This window comes from Danio rerio, chromosome 23, assembly GCF_052040795.2.
Source record: "Danio rerio strain M-AB ecotype USA chromosome 23, GRCz13ab, whole genome shotgun sequence".
Lineage (NCBI taxonomy): Eukaryota > Metazoa > Chordata > Actinopteri > Cypriniformes > Danionidae > Danio > Danio rerio.
In genome coordinates this window covers 41050001-41067387 of record NC_141043.1, presented here as the reverse complement: position 1 = coordinate 41067387, position 17387 = coordinate 41050001, and the positions used below count along the sequence as shown (strand labels likewise).

The 17387-nt window shown below is 34.1% G+C and overlaps 1 protein-coding gene across 6 annotated transcripts in view; it reads right to left on the bottom strand.

Moving 5' to 3' along the window:
• The window catches only part of LOC100331692 (ankyrin repeat domain-containing protein SOWAHA), a 61646-nt gene that overhangs the window by 23788 nt on the left and 20471 nt on the right, over positions 1-17387 (bottom strand). For 2 of the 6 annotated variants that reach the window (XM_087307786.1, XM_087307790.1), the window contains exons 4-6: positions 15017-15115; positions 7975-8031; positions 6526-6627 (exon numbers count right to left, since the gene is read on the bottom strand). In XM_087307786.1, the coding sequence (XP_087163912.1) occupies positions 6526-6627; positions 7975-8031; positions 15017-15115 (258 nt within the window). Of the gene's footprint in view, positions 1-5849; positions 6384-6525; positions 6628-7974; positions 8032-15016; positions 15116-17387 lie in introns of those variants that run through there. The other 4 variants (XM_087307787.1, XM_087307791.1, XM_087307788.1 and 1 more) reach the window with 3 other exon arrangements.

Here is a 17387-nt window from a genome sequence, read left to right as displayed (position 1 = left end):
TCAAGAACTAAAAACATTCCTCTTAATTTGTCCAACTCTTAGAACATAATTCAGGTCTGAAGGTGTTAATGAAATCGGACATCAAGTTTGAGCAATTCTTACAAACTCTGATAAAGTTTTATAGCTGGCATATCATAAATATAGGCTGTAATATGATAACATAAATATTGTTGGGTACCTGTAAACATTGATTACACACTTATATCAACTCATTTACAGTAGCATTCAAAAGTTTGGGATTAGTACATTGTTGTTTTTGACAGACAAAACTAATTTTAAACATGATTTCATCTCATGTTTGATTTGTTAAATACATGCAAATTAGCTAATATTTCATAAAAAATACTTTATTTGCACATTTAAATCATGAGATTTTAGCAAACATACAAATCTTTTCCAGTTATTAATATAATCAATCAACGATGCATGGCGAAAAGTATTAGTTTTTTACCCTATTTTTTACCCTGTTTACCTGCAGCATCTTGCTTTAAAACAAGAAGTGAGTGGTCCTGCTTAAAGCAAGCCATGTTTACACTGCATCTGGAGATGGACTGTTTATTTATGGGCTTCACCGCAAGAGGTTCAATTGGAATTTTTCCCCCAAAGGAGCTTCCAACGTGTGAAAGGAAAACAGAGATAATGCATGTCGTGTCGAGTTACAGGCTTTGGGTGAAGTGTAACTTTAGCGAGCGAGAGGCTAAAGGCAAAGATTAACTACTTAAACTTAAGACTTAGACAATAGAGCTGACAGAAAATATCCAGGATGGCAAAAAATGAGCATCCTTGATGTATTGACTGCTTAAAAAAAATCTTTTTGTAAAGGTGGACTGAGGTATAACATTTGGAAAAAGTCGGAATTACATGAGATAGTCATGAAAAATTGGTATTTAGTTTGAGGAAATCATGTTCCGTCTGATGCACTCAAACCATGAGAATTCAAAAGTAATATATCAAAAGTTTGAGATCAGAACAATTTATTAATTTATTTTAGTTAAGTCTTCTTATTAATGCTGTATCATTTCTAAAAAAATATTATAACAATACTATTAAAACAACTGTTTCCAATATGAATTAATTCTCAGGAAACAATTATTATTATTCATTCATTCATTTTCTTTTCGGCTTAGTAACTTCATTAATCTGGGGATGCCACGGTGGAATGAACTACCAACTTATCCAGCATGTGTTTTACGCAACGGATGCCCTTCTAGCCGCAACCTAGGTCTGGGAAACACCCTTACACCCCTGTTCACACACATACACTATACGTACAATTTAACCTACCCAATTCACCTGTACCAGACCACCCGGAGGAAACCCATGACAACATGAAGAGAACATGCAGACTCCACACAGAAATGTCAACGGACCCAGCTGAGGCTTGAACAAGCGACCTTCTTGCTGTGAAGCAATCGTGCTACCCACTGCCCCACGTGACGTATTATTATTATTATTATTATCATTATCATCATCACCATTATACACTAGTCTGGGTGTGTGAAATACAGTTATGGGTCACCATTCCTGGCTTACACTCATCGGCTTCTTTATAAGGTACACTTGTCCAACTGCTCGTTAATGCGAATTTCTAATCAGCCAATCACATGGCAGAAACTCGATGCATTTAGGCATGTAGACATGGTCAAGACGATCTGCTGCAGTTCAAACATCAGAGCATCAGAATAGGGAAGAAAGGTGATTTAAGTGACTTTGAATGTGGCATGGTTGCTGGTGTCAGATGGGCTGGTCTGAGTATTTCAGAAACTGCTGATCTATTGGGATTTTCATGCACAACCATCTCTAGGGGTTACAGATAATAGTAAAAAAAGAGAAAATATCCAGTAAACGGCAGTTCTGTGCGTGCAAATGCCTTGTTGATGCCAGAGGTCAGAGGAGAATGGACAGGTTTGAGTTGATAGAAAGGCAACAGTACCTCCAATGACCACTCGTTACAACCGTACTCTGAATGCACAACATGTCCAACATTGAGGCAGATGGGCTACAGCAGCAGAAGATCACACCGGGTGTATATTATTATTATTATATTATACGTAACTATATTATACACTTCTAGTTTTTATGTTTTCTAGTTTTTGCTTTCTTAACATGTGATACTATAAAAATTTGAGACAAAAATCAAAAAAATAAGAAAAAGTTTGGTGACATCATAAAAAAAGTCTGCATGAAATAAAAGTTGCATACTTAATTTAGTATTCTAAAATATTTGTTACGTTTCACGTATGTGTTTTCTGTTTCGCTTTCTCGTCTCCCTTCCGTCGTGTTCAATCCTGTCCTAGGTGTGCAACCAATGGTCGAGAAGGCTCTCAATTACTATTATGGCACACTTGGCGCACCAATCAGGAGCTGGTCCGCCACGTTTAAAAGGCGTTCGCTTGCGCTGTTCAGCAGGAGCACTTGGCTCACAACCAAACTTCTCACTTGTGTCGGCCAGCCTGTTCATTTGTGTTCATATTATTTTTATTACTGTTGTTGTTTAGTTTGTCTCTCGTTTAAGTGATTTATTTATTAGATAAGTTTGTGCAGCTTAATTTAGTATTTATTATTGGGAAGTCAAATAATCTTTATAAGAATCGAATTATCAGATAAACTCTTGTTTTGCTAATGGCTAACAGTTTGTAGTTTTATGAGAACTCTAGTCATTTTGAGCAGCATAGTTTTGTTAGTTAGTTTATGAAGGAGTTGCCACATTTGTTATTATGTTTTGGAATAGGTAAGAAGTTTAGTTAAGCGTTGCATGCACTGAAGATTACAGTTTTGTTTCTGCATTTTTATTTAGTTATTTAGTTTAGTGGGTTGGGGATTGTTTTTTTATATTTATTTCTTTGTTTTGGCAACACTCCTGTTTTTCGTTTAATTTGGTTATTTAAAATTACATACTAAATTCCCATATTCATTGTTTGATATTCTCCATTTAACAAATTGTAAAATTTTGTTTCACTTATCCATCTGTTATGTTTTCCCATTTTCACCCAGCACCATTTGAGATTCACTTAATGTTACATCTCATCCAACATAGCAACTTAAACATGTAACATATTATATAGCCAAATAAAAGAGCTTTTGAAATTAAAGAACAATTACAGGACGGGGCTTAATTTTGTGCATAAGGAATTAATTGAACAGTTGTGGTTTGCTATTGGTTGATCTCAAGAGATTGACAGGTTAATCCCGCTCTCTTGCCATTGAACACCAAGAAGAGAAGAGATACTGTAGTTAACATAGGCTAAGTTCCTTTGTCTAAACATACCCAATTAAAATAAACCCTACATTAAAGAGTCTCCACTTTGTAGTACCAAGCTGAGGAAAGATGGCTCGCTTGGCATGCCATCCCGATTCAGGAAGGAGGGGCATCAAAGCCACCTAGGGGTCAGACTTACCACCTTCCTGGGGACACGGCGGCGATTGTTCTCCAATTAATCCCAGCCTGCTCTATTACTTTCAGATTATCTGTAAGTGGTTGAAGTCTTTGAGGTGAGCCTTAATCTTCCCGCACTTCAATGGCCGCTGTTGTATCTTGTCTGCGCGGGGAAGGCGAAGGGCTTAGAGGCTCTTAGAAGGTGGTCCGACGCAGGACAGTGTGAGAACTTCAGCCCGGGCAGAGACCACAAACACCGGCTCAAAGCTCTTAAGCGCACAGGGTGGGGGGACAAATAAAAGGATTTGAGCTTGTTTTTTTGGGGAGGGCAAAGGAGCTAAAAAGCTATCTTTCATAATCCTTCTGAAAATAAGCCTTTGAAATGCATGATCGGGGTTGAGCTTTGCTCTTTGGTCTACTTGCACCTGGGTACAAGAGTGGAAAGTCGATAACCTTGCAAGGAGCAACAGGGAATTAGCAGTGCAGAACTTCAGTTAACAACATGTTAACAAATGTTCAGATGTGCTGTAATAGACTCAGAGAAGATAATGCTTTAAAAGAGCATAATTGGAGAAAATACAACTATCCATCCAATTATTCATCAGTTTATCTATCCAACCAATCATCCATCCAAACATCCATCCATCCAATCATCTAAACAATCAACCAACCATGCGTAAATCCAACCAACCAACCAACCAACCAACCAACCAACCAACCAACAAACCAACCAATTAATCAACCATTTATTCTTCCATCCATTCAACCATCCATCCTCCTAAACACAACTGACCAAGTCTCCATCCATTTAACTATTCAACCATCCATCCATCCATCCATCCATTCATCCATCCAACCAACCATCCATTTATTTGTCAAAACATACATCCATCCAACCAACCATCTATCCATCCAATTTCCAAAAAACAACTGACCAAATATCCATACATTTAAGTATTCAACCATACATCCATACAACTAACCAATCATTCGTCCGTCCAACCATACATCCATACATCCATTTTCCAAAAAACAACTGACCAAACGTCCATCTATTTAACCATCCAAACATACAACCACGCATCCAACCAACTATCTATTCTTCTGTCCAATCATACATCCATCCAACCATCCAATAATCCATCTATCAAACATCCATCATCCAGAAAAAAAACACAAACCATGCTTCCATACATCCATCTAACCAACCACCCATCCATCCTTTCATCCATCTATCCATCCATCCACCATCTAAATAAAACTGAACAACCATCCATCCAACTATCCATCTGTCTAACAATTAATCAATCCAACCAACCAACAAACCAACTATCCATCCATCCATTCATTTATCCAACCAACCAACCATTCGTCTGTCCCTCTGTACGTCTGTCTATCCATCCGTCTGTCCGTTCGTCAGTACAAACAACCAACCATCTATCCATCAAAAAAAAAACAACAACTGACCAACTATCCATCCATCCATCCATCCATCCATCCATCCATCCATCCAACCAAACATCTAGAATTTTAAACTAAATCCTTCAATGTAATTTTTTTTGTGTTTGAAATGTGTTTTAAAACAACAACAACAACAAAAAGGCAATTCCTAAAGCAATCTATAAACTGAAAATAACTAATAGATGTTTTTTGTTTATTTTTGACACAGTTGATATTCAGTGTCTTGTCTTAAAAAAAATAAATTCTGTTCAACAAATATGAATAAAAGTAGTTTGAGAAATCCATGCACAGTTTGACACAGTTATATTGATGTACATCATAATCATGAGCTATAAAATAATAAAGACTTTTTAGTCAAAAATGGTATTGGACAGTTGGGGTTTGCAATTAGATGATCTCAACTAACTGACAGATTAATTCCACATTCTCACTAATAAATACTAATCAGAGAAGAGACTCTGTTGAAGAAGTAGATGAAGTTATTCTATCTATCCATCCATCCATCCATCCATCCATCCATCCATCCATCCATCCATCCATCCATCTATCTATCTATCTATCTATCTATCTATCTATCTATCTATCTATCTATCTATCTATCTATCTATCTATCTATCTATCTATCTATCTATCTATCTATCTATCTATCTGCTTTTCACGCATACAAAACATTGTTTTTCTGGCTGTTTTGAGTGAGTATGCAAAGATATAGTAAGCAAAGAAATAGCCATGCAAACATAAATTAAAAAGAACTGTTGGCTTGGACTTCAGTTTCAAAATCATGAAAAACAAAGAAGACAAACTTAAACTCACCCCCTTTTAGTAGACGGACACAGGAAAGATTTTACATAAAAAGGAGCAGAAGAAAAGCATTTATGAGCGGTTATTGTCAAACAATTACAAAAGTAGAACAAAAGACATTTTCATTAAAAAATTACAGAGGTGTTAACTTAGAAACTACTAGTCAGGGTCTGACATATCTGTTCATTTCTTTTTTTAATATTTTTGTTTTACATGTTGGTACAATTCTCGCTATTAACAAACCATTAACTAAGACTTTCAATCTCAATCTGCCACTTAATAATAGTTATTAAGGCAGTAGAATAAGATCACCTTCATAAGTACTAATAAACAGCCAATATCTTAATAACAGGCAAGTAATAAGCCACACGTTAATATTGGGAAATGGCACTTAAAGTAGCGTGCTACTGACATTATTAAAGATCAGTCAATAAAACTATTAAATATCACAAATAAAAGTGTACATTCTTAAATCAGGCATTCAATAAGGTTCTCATGGTTCACTAATTTGTAAAAATATCATTAGTGAGTTGTTTCAATACATTTCTATAAACTTAACCAATCAATCATGATTGCTTCAATTATTCTGTTACATTATTTGTTTTCTCTAGGACCACTAAACTCGCAAAAATCCTGGAGACTTATATATGTATTACGTACATGTATAACTTCAAGTGAATCAAAACTTTAACTGCTACAGTTATACAAGCTAAATGACTGTGTGCAAACTTACTGAGGTGAAGTCCTGGTTTGTTTCAAGCATGTGAAAAGAGCAAAAACATATGATTGGAAATGATTACATGCAGTATTGCATGCAATCTGATCTTAAACTGCATGTGAGAGAGACATATTATGCAACATATAATGATATATAAAGCTCTTCGCACCTTTTTATTGGCCAGGGAGGAGTCTTGTTTTAGAAGCTGAGTGAGATGGCACAGTTTGCCACTCGCTGCCGAGAAAATCCACTCTTTCTCAAGAGGATCCAGCTATGAATCAACAAGACATTACTGGAATTATTCAATTTTATTGGTTACAGTATTGGCTACATTTAGCATTGGCTACATTTAACAAAGTTTGGGGTGCAAATAAATAGTTTATTAAAAAAATAAATTATTATAATTATTATTATTTTCTATTTTTGATGAAAAGTGGGTTTCTTTGCAAAGCTGCATTTGTTTGACCACATCATTAACTTGAAACATTATTAACTTTCATAATATTTCTTTTTTCTTTTTTTTAGACTGCAGTGTCACGTGATTTTTCAGAAAAGTATCTAATCTGCTGATTGATTTGCTGCAGAAATAAAAATTATTTTAAAAGTATTTTCACATAGAAAATTGCTATTTGTACATTAAATGTAACAGTATTTCACAATAATATGGATTTTACTATAGTAAGCAAAAGAACTTTTAGAAATACCATGAAATGCTATTTCTAAACCGAATGGACCAGCAATATACAGTAGTTGATGCTTTTATCCTCAACAACTTACAGAAATAAACTTGGAGTGACCTGAGGTAAACTATAAATCTTCATGAAGGGGAAAAAATCTGTATTATTTTTGTCAAATTTGTTGTATACATATTGTTATGTAATTATTATTTACATATTACCAGGTTCTTCTGTGGTTTAATTAATGACAAATGATCAAAAGTGGCATTAATTACAACATAAATTTAAATGAAAAATAGTGCAATGCAGTACATTTTACTAAATTTTAATGCAAGTACCAAATAGCTAGGGCAATTAACTCTATCCCTGACAGTGCTTTAAAAAAAGTTGTCAGCCATTAGCATTTTTTATGATTTTCACCTAAAACTAACAACCTCCAGAATATTTTCTGCTATGAATATATGACCATTATATACATAAAAAACAAGCCTCTGCTTTTGAACAAAAAAGCAGATTATTCTATCTTCATGAGTTCATGTTTTATCAACACTTCAATGTAGGTTTTACAAAAAAAAAAAAAAAAAAAGAAATGCAAAACTTTGAGTTTCTTTTATGACTTCCATGGTATTTGCTTTTTCCTACGATGGAAGTCAATGGTTACAGGCTTCTAATATTTTTCTAAATAACTTATTTTATGTTTAACAGAATTATTTATATATATATATATATTAGGGATGTAACGGTATTGTAAATACCGTCATACCGCAATATTAATTTTTTTCGATATTACCGTAGTCGCATGAGCTATTAAGTGTTTTAGTAATATGTGGACCAAGTGTTGGATTAAGCCATAGGTCTACTATAGTGACAGTAACTGCTGTAACAAAAGACATATCTAATACATGTTAAAATACAATGAATGCATGATTTGTTATACTCACAGCCACAGAGGTGGATCCCAAACTGCCTCCAGACTCCTCATCCTGCTCAGATTCACTCTGAGAAAGAAACAGGACATGATATGATCAAAATCACTCACAAAACCACCTGTCAGCATCACATGGCTCTGGTGGGAGTCAGTGTGAAACTCAACAGTTTATAACGTTCATCATCTGACACTTTAGAGAGGACATTTAACACAACTGCAGTTCCTCTTCCTGTTTAATAGTCACATTATGAGTGGAGGAAAACCAAGCCCCGTCAACATGGAAATAAGCAATGCAAGTTTTTGGTGGATTTTTGTTTCTTTTCAGAGAGAAGAGTGTTTCTACAGGTGACTTGTCAAGCCCACTCACCTGTGCGAACCTCACATTATATTGTTTGTTGTTTCACTCGGTGAGCCATAACAGTGCTAAAACTAGTGTTTAAGATTAGTCTCAGGCATAAATGGATTGAAATAAATTTTGCTCATGAGCTTTTCCTTTGCCCAAAATAAGCCGAAGTTACATAAATCAAAAGGTTATAGAAATAACACAATTATAATCAGTTAAGAAAACATGTATATGTGGAAATGTGTGTCATAATTTGATATTACATTGAATAAACCAACTTACACCAACAATTTTGATGTACACAGACTTAAATTCAACACCAGAAAACAAATCTGCTGCTTAAACTAGGACAACGGTAAAAACAAGAAATAATTCCTCCAATTTGACCGCAGGTCACATGACCATAATGCGTCTTCAGAGGTGAACAATTAGTGCCAATGAGTCCCAAATTGCTGCTTTTGTTTTCTTTTGTATGCCGCTTTACTAGAAGCCACCAATTTTGTGAGCCAAAAAAAGAGACATTTCGTCTTTATGTACTGAAGTGTCAGTCAAGCTGATTAATGTGAAGAAAAAGAGCGTTTGGGTTGTTTTTGCACTGCATGTGATTGCTAGCTATTTTCAGGAAAGGACAGAAGGAAAACATAAGCACTCTTTCATATTGGCAACAATAACAAAATCTGCTTTTCCGAAAATTGAAGCAATATTTATTTACCTGTGATTAAACAGGAACTAAACCAGATGCACTTCCTTTTAAAACAAAGAGAAGTCTAAATGTAATAGCGCAAGTTTATTTAAAATCAGAAATACTGTAAATAACTGTAATTTGCAGTAGATGTTGGCTTTCTGATGCTAAATAGAGGAAAACATTGTAAATACTTTCATTATTTAGTCCTGTTACAACAAATCGACATGCATGTGTACATATAGCCACGTTAACAGCATATCTATTAATTATGTTACCTGTGACTTCGCAATTTTCAGGTGTTTTGCATCTTTTCACACTTTTAAAATTAAATATGGGACCTCGTTGCTTAAATTACTTGTTGAAAAGTTCAACAAAGTCATTGCCATTTATATAATTTGAAACATATTACATTTTCTGGGCTGGTCACATCAATCATGTTTTTAAAATATCACTACGTAAAATAAAATAAAACTAGAAATCTTCAAATATAAAATTAAAATGTAAACTATAAACATAAAACTAATTGTTATCATTTCTTACACAATATATTATTTCAAAGTACTAACTATATAAAAAATATAAGTATTACTGTTAAAGCTATTACATTTCATTTGATGATAATAAATAAATAAATAAATAAATAAATGAATGAATAAGATGAGACATTTTCATACTTTCTATATAAGATGTGTTATAAGATTTTCTTTACTTGTGTAACATACACTACGGGTCAAAAGTTTGGGCTCAGTATGATTTTTAAATGTACTGTCCCCAAAATAAGTTTTAAAATAAGCTTTTTCTGCTCACCAAGGCTGCATTTATTAAATCAAATATAGAGTACATTGTAAAATTGCGAAATGTTATTGAACTATTAAATAACTTTTCAAAAGTAGTTTATAATTTAATTCAACAATTTATTCAGTGATTTTAGATGAATTTTTAGCTTCATTACTCCAGTCTTAAGAGTCAAATGATCCTTCAGAAACCACTATAATATTAATTATTTTAATTATTATTATTATTATTATTATTATTATTAATGGTAATATTAAAAAAGCAATAACGTTGAGTAATAATTTCATTTGAAACTACATAAAATAAATATTTAGCAATTTAACTCTTTTTTTTTTACATTTAATAAATGCTGCCTTGATGAACAGAATAATTTTATTTAAATTAAATAAATTTATAATAAAAATTGTATTGTATATTGTTTTATTCATATCTTTGAAATAATTACAATATACAGAATACACGTTGTTAAATATCCTTAATATTACAGTGTCTGCATAACTGTTTAAGTTGGTTTGAAAAGCTTAAAACTTTCAAAATAAGTTTGAGATCAAACTTTAGTAAAATTAACCTCCTAGGGCTTTAGTGTCCACATGCGTGGACGGCACAATTTAGCTATTTAAAATACTTTGAATGTTTTATATTTTGTTAAAGACACACAGTGTCATCCCGCTACTGTTTTGCAGCATATGAAATGTCCCAAACACTATTTGTAACTGTCCAAAATGGTATAAAAATTATGTGTTATGTGGTATGTAAAAATTTTGTTTTATTTTCTGATAGTCAAAACATGTTTAAAACATTTTCTATGTTAAATATGCATAAAAAAAACAGTCAGGAAAAAGTGTTTTATGCAAATTCGGACCACGAGTCCACATCTATGGTAATCTTTTTTTTTTCTAAAAGTACATCATATCAAATGATGATACTTAGGTTTTTATTCTAATTAGGTTCCAATAAGCCCACATAGCAAAGTGAAATAAAAAAAATGCATGCAAAAAACACCTTGGGCCTTAAGAGGTTAAAAAAGATGACTACTTACTTTACATGCCTTTAAAGCAACACATTACATTTATTTCATATTTAAATTACTACAAATATGCACAAAGTTCATTTACTCAATTATTTTAGGGGAACTGGTTTACAGGTAAAACATCTAACCGAATGTGTCCATTAATGTGTTACTCATCACTAGTGAAATGTATGAGCAATTTTGAAATGAAATCTGTTTCTACACAAATCGTCTTTTTTCAGTGTAAACTGGTATTAAATAATCACAATAGTTTGACACAAACACAACAATGAACACCAGAATGAAAGGCATTTGCTGCATTGTAAAATACAGTTTATGCAGATGAATTTCAGCTTTGACACATCATATGAATAATTCTGATAAGGGGCTAGTCAGTTTTGTCTCGCTTCTTAGAAAGAGCTTCCAGGCGTGAAAGGCTTTCAAGTGTGAATCTCTTCCACCGAAAGAGTTTGCAAGTGGTATGAATAAAAGTAAAAAAATAAAATGTATAAAATAAATTTGTAAAGCTCTAAGATAAAAACAAAACAAAAGAAAAAAAGAAAGAAAGAAAAACAAAGCAAATAAAACCTATATCAAACAAAACATAACACAAAATAAAACAATAAATAGAAAAATAAAAATAAAACAATAAAAACAAAATAAGACATCAAAATAAAACAAAAGAAAATAAAATAAAAACAAAAAAGATAACAATAAAATAATAATGATAAAAATAAATAAAACAAATAAAAAAGTAAACGAAAAATATAAAACAAATTAAAATGAAAAAAACTTAAATAAAAACAAATCAATAAAAATATTAAAATAAAGACATTAAAACTAAATAATAAAAGCTAAATAAATAAATAAAAACAAATCAATAAAAACAATAAACAAAATAAAACAATATAAATAAAACAAAACAAAAAAATCTAACAAAACAATAAAATAAAAGCAAAATAAATAAAAGGAATAAAAACAAAAAAACAATAATATAAAATAAAATAAAAGCAAAATAAAACTAAAATTAAAACTAAATAAAACAAAACAACTAAATAAAAAACTAAATAAAACAATAAAAATAAAACAAAGCGAAATAAACCAATAAATAAATCAATAAAACAATAAGTAAATAAATAAATGAATACAAACATGTTCCCCACATTATGCCTTTGGCCTTTAACTAGCCGCATCTCCGATTGATCAGCATACAAATGTTCAGAGGGCACAGATGATCATTTTCCCTGTAATGAGGTAGAGCATGTTGCTGTTTTGCACAAGAATAGAAAGCCTCATTCAAATGTAAATGAAGGTGTCTTTCATGCTGTCACCCCTGGCTGAAATACGGCCTCTCAAATCCAGCTATTTATTCTGGCGCCACCTTTTGGTTCGTGCCAGTTGTGCAGATAAAAAAAAAAAAGAGCAGCTGGTTTGAGGATCTGCACAGACTCTTACGGTTAATATTGTCATCAACACATACGAGGATTTGATTATTAATACATACACTGATAAAAAGTGTGAAATAATACAAATGTGGTAAATACGTGTGAGAGAGATGATTTAAATACAGGATTGGTTTAAATGGTTAATAATTGGTAGTCAATTATGATGATGCATTTAAGGTCAATTAAAGATGTAGTTTTATGAGGTGTGGTGATTGTTTGTTTCAAAGTGTGTGTGTTGGACAATTACACATTAAACAAACAAAAATGGTCAAAAAATATATAATTTTAGCTTGTAGTAAGTTATTAAAACGGCATGAGGGACTACACTGGTTGTCGGTGATGCAATTTCCCGTTGTGGTTATCTTATTACAACACATTGGCGTCTTGTATGTTGCATGTTGTATGTTAGCTACACAAAACTGGCTTTAAACAGATATTTAATATTTGTTATTATTATACTATTATTATTTTAACAATCTGACATCACTTTATTTGGTTTTGTTTAGCTACAGTTAATTTTTTAAACATAATTTTATAATCAACATTTTTTAATTTATATTAATTTTTCAGTCATTCATTTTTTTTATTTTATGCTTAGTCCCTTTATTAATCAGGGTTCGCCACAGTGGAATGAACCACCAACTTATCCAGCATATGTTTGACACAGAGAATGCCCTTCCATCACTGGGAAACAACCATACACTCTCATTCACACACATACACTATAGACAATTTAGCTTATCAGCTATAGCGCATGTCTTTGGACTTGTGGGGGAAACCGGAGCACCAGGAGGAAACCCACACCAACAGCGGGAAAACATGCAAATTCCACACAGAAATGCCACCTGATCCAGTCAGACTCAAGCCAGCGACCTTCTTGCTGTGAGGCGATTGTGCTACCCACTGAGCCAGATGTTACATTCGTTTTCAATAATATTTAGATTTTTCTTTTATTTTTAATTTCAGGTTATGTTTTTGTCATTTTGATTTCATATTATATATTTTTTGTTTTAAATATTTTTCAAGTGCATCAAATAAGCAAGTGTTGGAATATCATGCCAATTCCATGCGTGTTCAATATGAAAAGGTCTGGAGAGGGGTTTTTTTCAATGCCAAAAATATTAGTAATGATATTTAACTATTTTTGCTTATTTTCATAGGTTTACTGATACAGGTCCTGAAAGGGATATAGGGTGAATTACAATGTATGGTGGTGACTAAAGAATAAGAGACAGCTATTGGTAACTGAAGAAATTTGAATTGGAAATTTTGATGGAATTTAGTTGTAATGAAGTTACGGCCCTTTGGCCGGCGGAAAGGAGGCGGAGAACCGACAAGGTTTAAAATATTTATTAATAACAGGAATGGCAGCTCCTGACGGAGACTTGGGGGGGTTAGGTGCCACAGCACCCTCGAGACCTATATGAGACGGGTCGAGAGAAAAGGAGATGGAAAAAAAGGAGGAAAGACAGAGAACACCGAGAGAAGGGAGAGTGGAAAAAAAAAATTTTAATTGGGGTTTGGTTCTCCAAACACGCTGCCACTCGGTCCTCCACCAGCTGAGAGATGCGACAACGTGTTGGGAGCCCTGTGGAGGAATCTATCCACCCGTCTGTCTTCTGCGACGGTTCTCCTGGATGGCTGGTGGCATATCTGAGTCTCCGAGTCCCACGTCCCCTGCTCCTCCCCATGCTGGGACACGGCAGCAGGCAGATCCTTTCCTCACCAGCCCCAGGCCGCCCTGGCACTCTGGGCAGACCAACAGGTTTCTCCCCCACTCGGGTTAACTCCCGAACACTCACGGAGACTGCCGTCTAAACCAAAACAAACGGACGGCAGCTCCTCACTGAGAATGCCGTCAAACTGAAAAAAAAGTAAAACAATATGTTCGGGCCTGGTCCTCTCTCGGCCTCCTCTGCCATCGTTCCTCCTCTTATCCGCTTGTTAAGTGGTGACGTGTTTGTGTTGTATGTAATACTGTTTCCGGGTGCAAGCCGGCATTCAATTGCATGGAGAAATCATTCGTTTATGATCACTTTTTGTTCATATCACACATTAAAGTTAATTTAACAAAGTCATAGTGTAGACAACAATCTTGCTGCATAACAAATACCAAAATTTTAACAATTTATAAAACAATGAATCACTTTCTGGCCATCGGATATTAGGCATATACATATATATTGCGATCGTGACTTTCGAAAGTATTAAATCGCTTTGTAAACGTTTATTATTACCATTTCATGAATCTCCCCATTTAGTTAAATAGAGCACTTGGACTCGGAAGCCGCTCCGCGTGACGTCACACTTAACAAACGGAGTCCAGAGCTCCTTCCGTAGGATTCGAGGCCAGTGCGCGCCACAGGTGTATAGACTTACGCTGCGGTCTCATTCCGTTCCCACGCCCCCTTGCCACATTAGTATTTGAGTAAAGATTTCCTAAAAGCATAATCTTATTTTGAATCATCTAAATTAAGACTGGGTATTAAAAACTGGATAAGATTGGTGACAGAAAATAAAATCAAACATGCAATAAAATAAACATGATTTAACGGATTCAGCAAATAAAAATTGTAAAAAAATAAAGAAATAAAAAAAATAAATAAATAAAATATAAGCACATTAGAATGATCAGGAATCTAAAAATGCAATCCTAACAAGATGAGTTTTCACAAAGCAGTTGGAAATAGTAAATAAAAGTATAAAGGACGAATTTGGATAGAGCATAAATCATAAACAGTGTGTAATGCATTTAGTGTGTGAAATCAGGCAACTAACCTTTGACCCCGAGTCTTTGTCGAGGTCTTCTTCTCTGTCTGATGATGAGATCTCCTCGCTCTGATGCTCAGCTTTCAGTGAGAGGGCGCCCTCCGTCTGCTGATCACAAGACAAAAAAGTAACTAAGATCACTTATTAAAGATCACTTCAGTGCACTCAGATTAGCCTATGCCTGCTGAACACTAATAGGGAACCATAAATATAACCACTATGCTAAAACTGCTCAAGAATTAGTTTCATCAAGCATTAGGACTGCGCAATATATTGCAAAGTTATTGTTATTGCAATAATCCTGTATGCTATTTATGTATTACAGATATACGTGTGATACATTTTATTTATGCATTTGTTGTTTATCTAAATTTTACCAATCAGATGAAGCCTTACTATCTTAATCCCTGCCTCCCCAGTAGTTGGTGTTCTGCTATTGGCTAGAGCGGCCCAAAGGTGAACCCAGAGTTGAAAGTAAACACTTAAAGACACTTTAAAGACAAAAGCCAATCAAAGTCAGAAGAAGTCTGAGGTTTAGGTTTATAGTGTTTTAAAGACAATGTTTGCACTTTGATGAAGTAATTGAATTAATTACATCTGGTATATTACCTGTTTAATTTTAATGTCATTCAATAGATAATAATAATAATTTATTTTTATGTAGCACCTTTTTCAAAACTTAATTCTCACTCTACACAAAAATGATACAGATGTTTTGTATAACAATAACAGCAAAACATTCAAAAATAGATAAAACATCAAATATCTAGACTCATAAAACACACTAAGAATACACACCTCAAGAATAGGCGAGTGTAAACAAACTAGTACGTTTTCAAGGATGATTTAAGCAATCTAAAAGATTTAGCGTGTCTAATGCTTTAGGGGAGAGAGCTCCAGAGCCTTGCAGCCTGGGAAGAGAAAGCCCGGTCAGCCATAGAGCGCAAACGAGTAGAAGGAACTGTAAAAAGATTGGAGTCTGAGGAATAGAGGTCACATGTGAGGGAACACAATGTTAAAAGTTCAGAAAGATAATGTGAAGTCAAACCATGCAGGCCCTTGTGTGTAAGTAATGGGATTTACAATCAAACAAAAATGAATGATTTCAAAACAAAGCTACTAAAAACATTACTAGGGAAATGTTAGGTATAGGGTTACTTAACCCATTCTTATTCTAACTCTAAGAGTAAGAAATATTATTATTTCAATACTCAAGACCAAAATCACATATTTTCCAGTATTGTGCAGGTCTACTAGTATTGTCAAAATACTGGAATTCGATCGGTACTGGCATTTTAAAAACGTCCATTTCCCGGTAACATTTGCCATTATGCTCAAGTGCTCAACAGAAATTATTAGGATTGGCCGTGAAGATCATCAGTTCACCGAACTCACCGCTGTTTACTGAGTGTAACCACAGATACAGGAACACTGGAGCGTTTCAAAACTGTGAAGATAAGCTGGACTGTTTACAAGCTGACATACGTGCAATCCGCTGATGAATCGACTGATATTTATGGCTTTAAAACACTCCAGTGTCCCTGTATTTGTGGTTACGCTCAGTAAGCACCGGTGAGTTCAGTGAACTGATGACCTTCACGGCCAATCAACGCCATTTCTGTTTAGCACGTGAACGCAATGGCAAATCAGCGCTGTTTAAGAACGCACTCGGCAGCGCTCAGATTTTAGTGAAAAATAGACCGATTGGTACCGAATTCCAGTTTCTTGACAACACTAAGGCCAACTAATCACACAGCTTTTTTCACCTCGAGTTGCGGTCTTGTTTCTAGCGAAAATATCTAAACATTCTTAAAGGTTCATGAAACCCTGGAGTACTTTTTTTTTTAGATTTTAACAGATGTGTGTGTGTTGAGCATCAGTAAGACAACGTTAGCACCAGTTAGCTTTAATTCTGGAGAAAACTGGATAATTTTGAGCTTTTGTCAGCTCAATTTGTCTTCCGGGTTTAAAATAATTTTTGAGGTGGGATCAAAAAAAAAAAAAAAAAAAAAAAAAAAAAAAAATCGGTGATGTATCGCGAATCTGCTAGTTGAGCGATGACGTGTCGATTTCTCATTATTATTCATAGCGGAGTATTCTTATCCTATGAGAAGACCTTGCTTCTTAATTATTCATGATAGCATGTGCTTTCCGAAGGCATAGCAGACCTGGCAAGCTGTGAGATACAATAGCTATGTTTCCATCCACCTAATAAATTTTGAAAATGCGCATAAAAAACAGTTTCTCCTATCGCAGCAAATTCCGTTTTTACTGTTGATATTTAGCGCCAGTTAATCAGGAAGTGACGATTCTGTTCGCTTTAACTCGTTGGATGGAAACGCTCCTTTATTCGCACGTCTTTAATGCGATAATCCAGTTG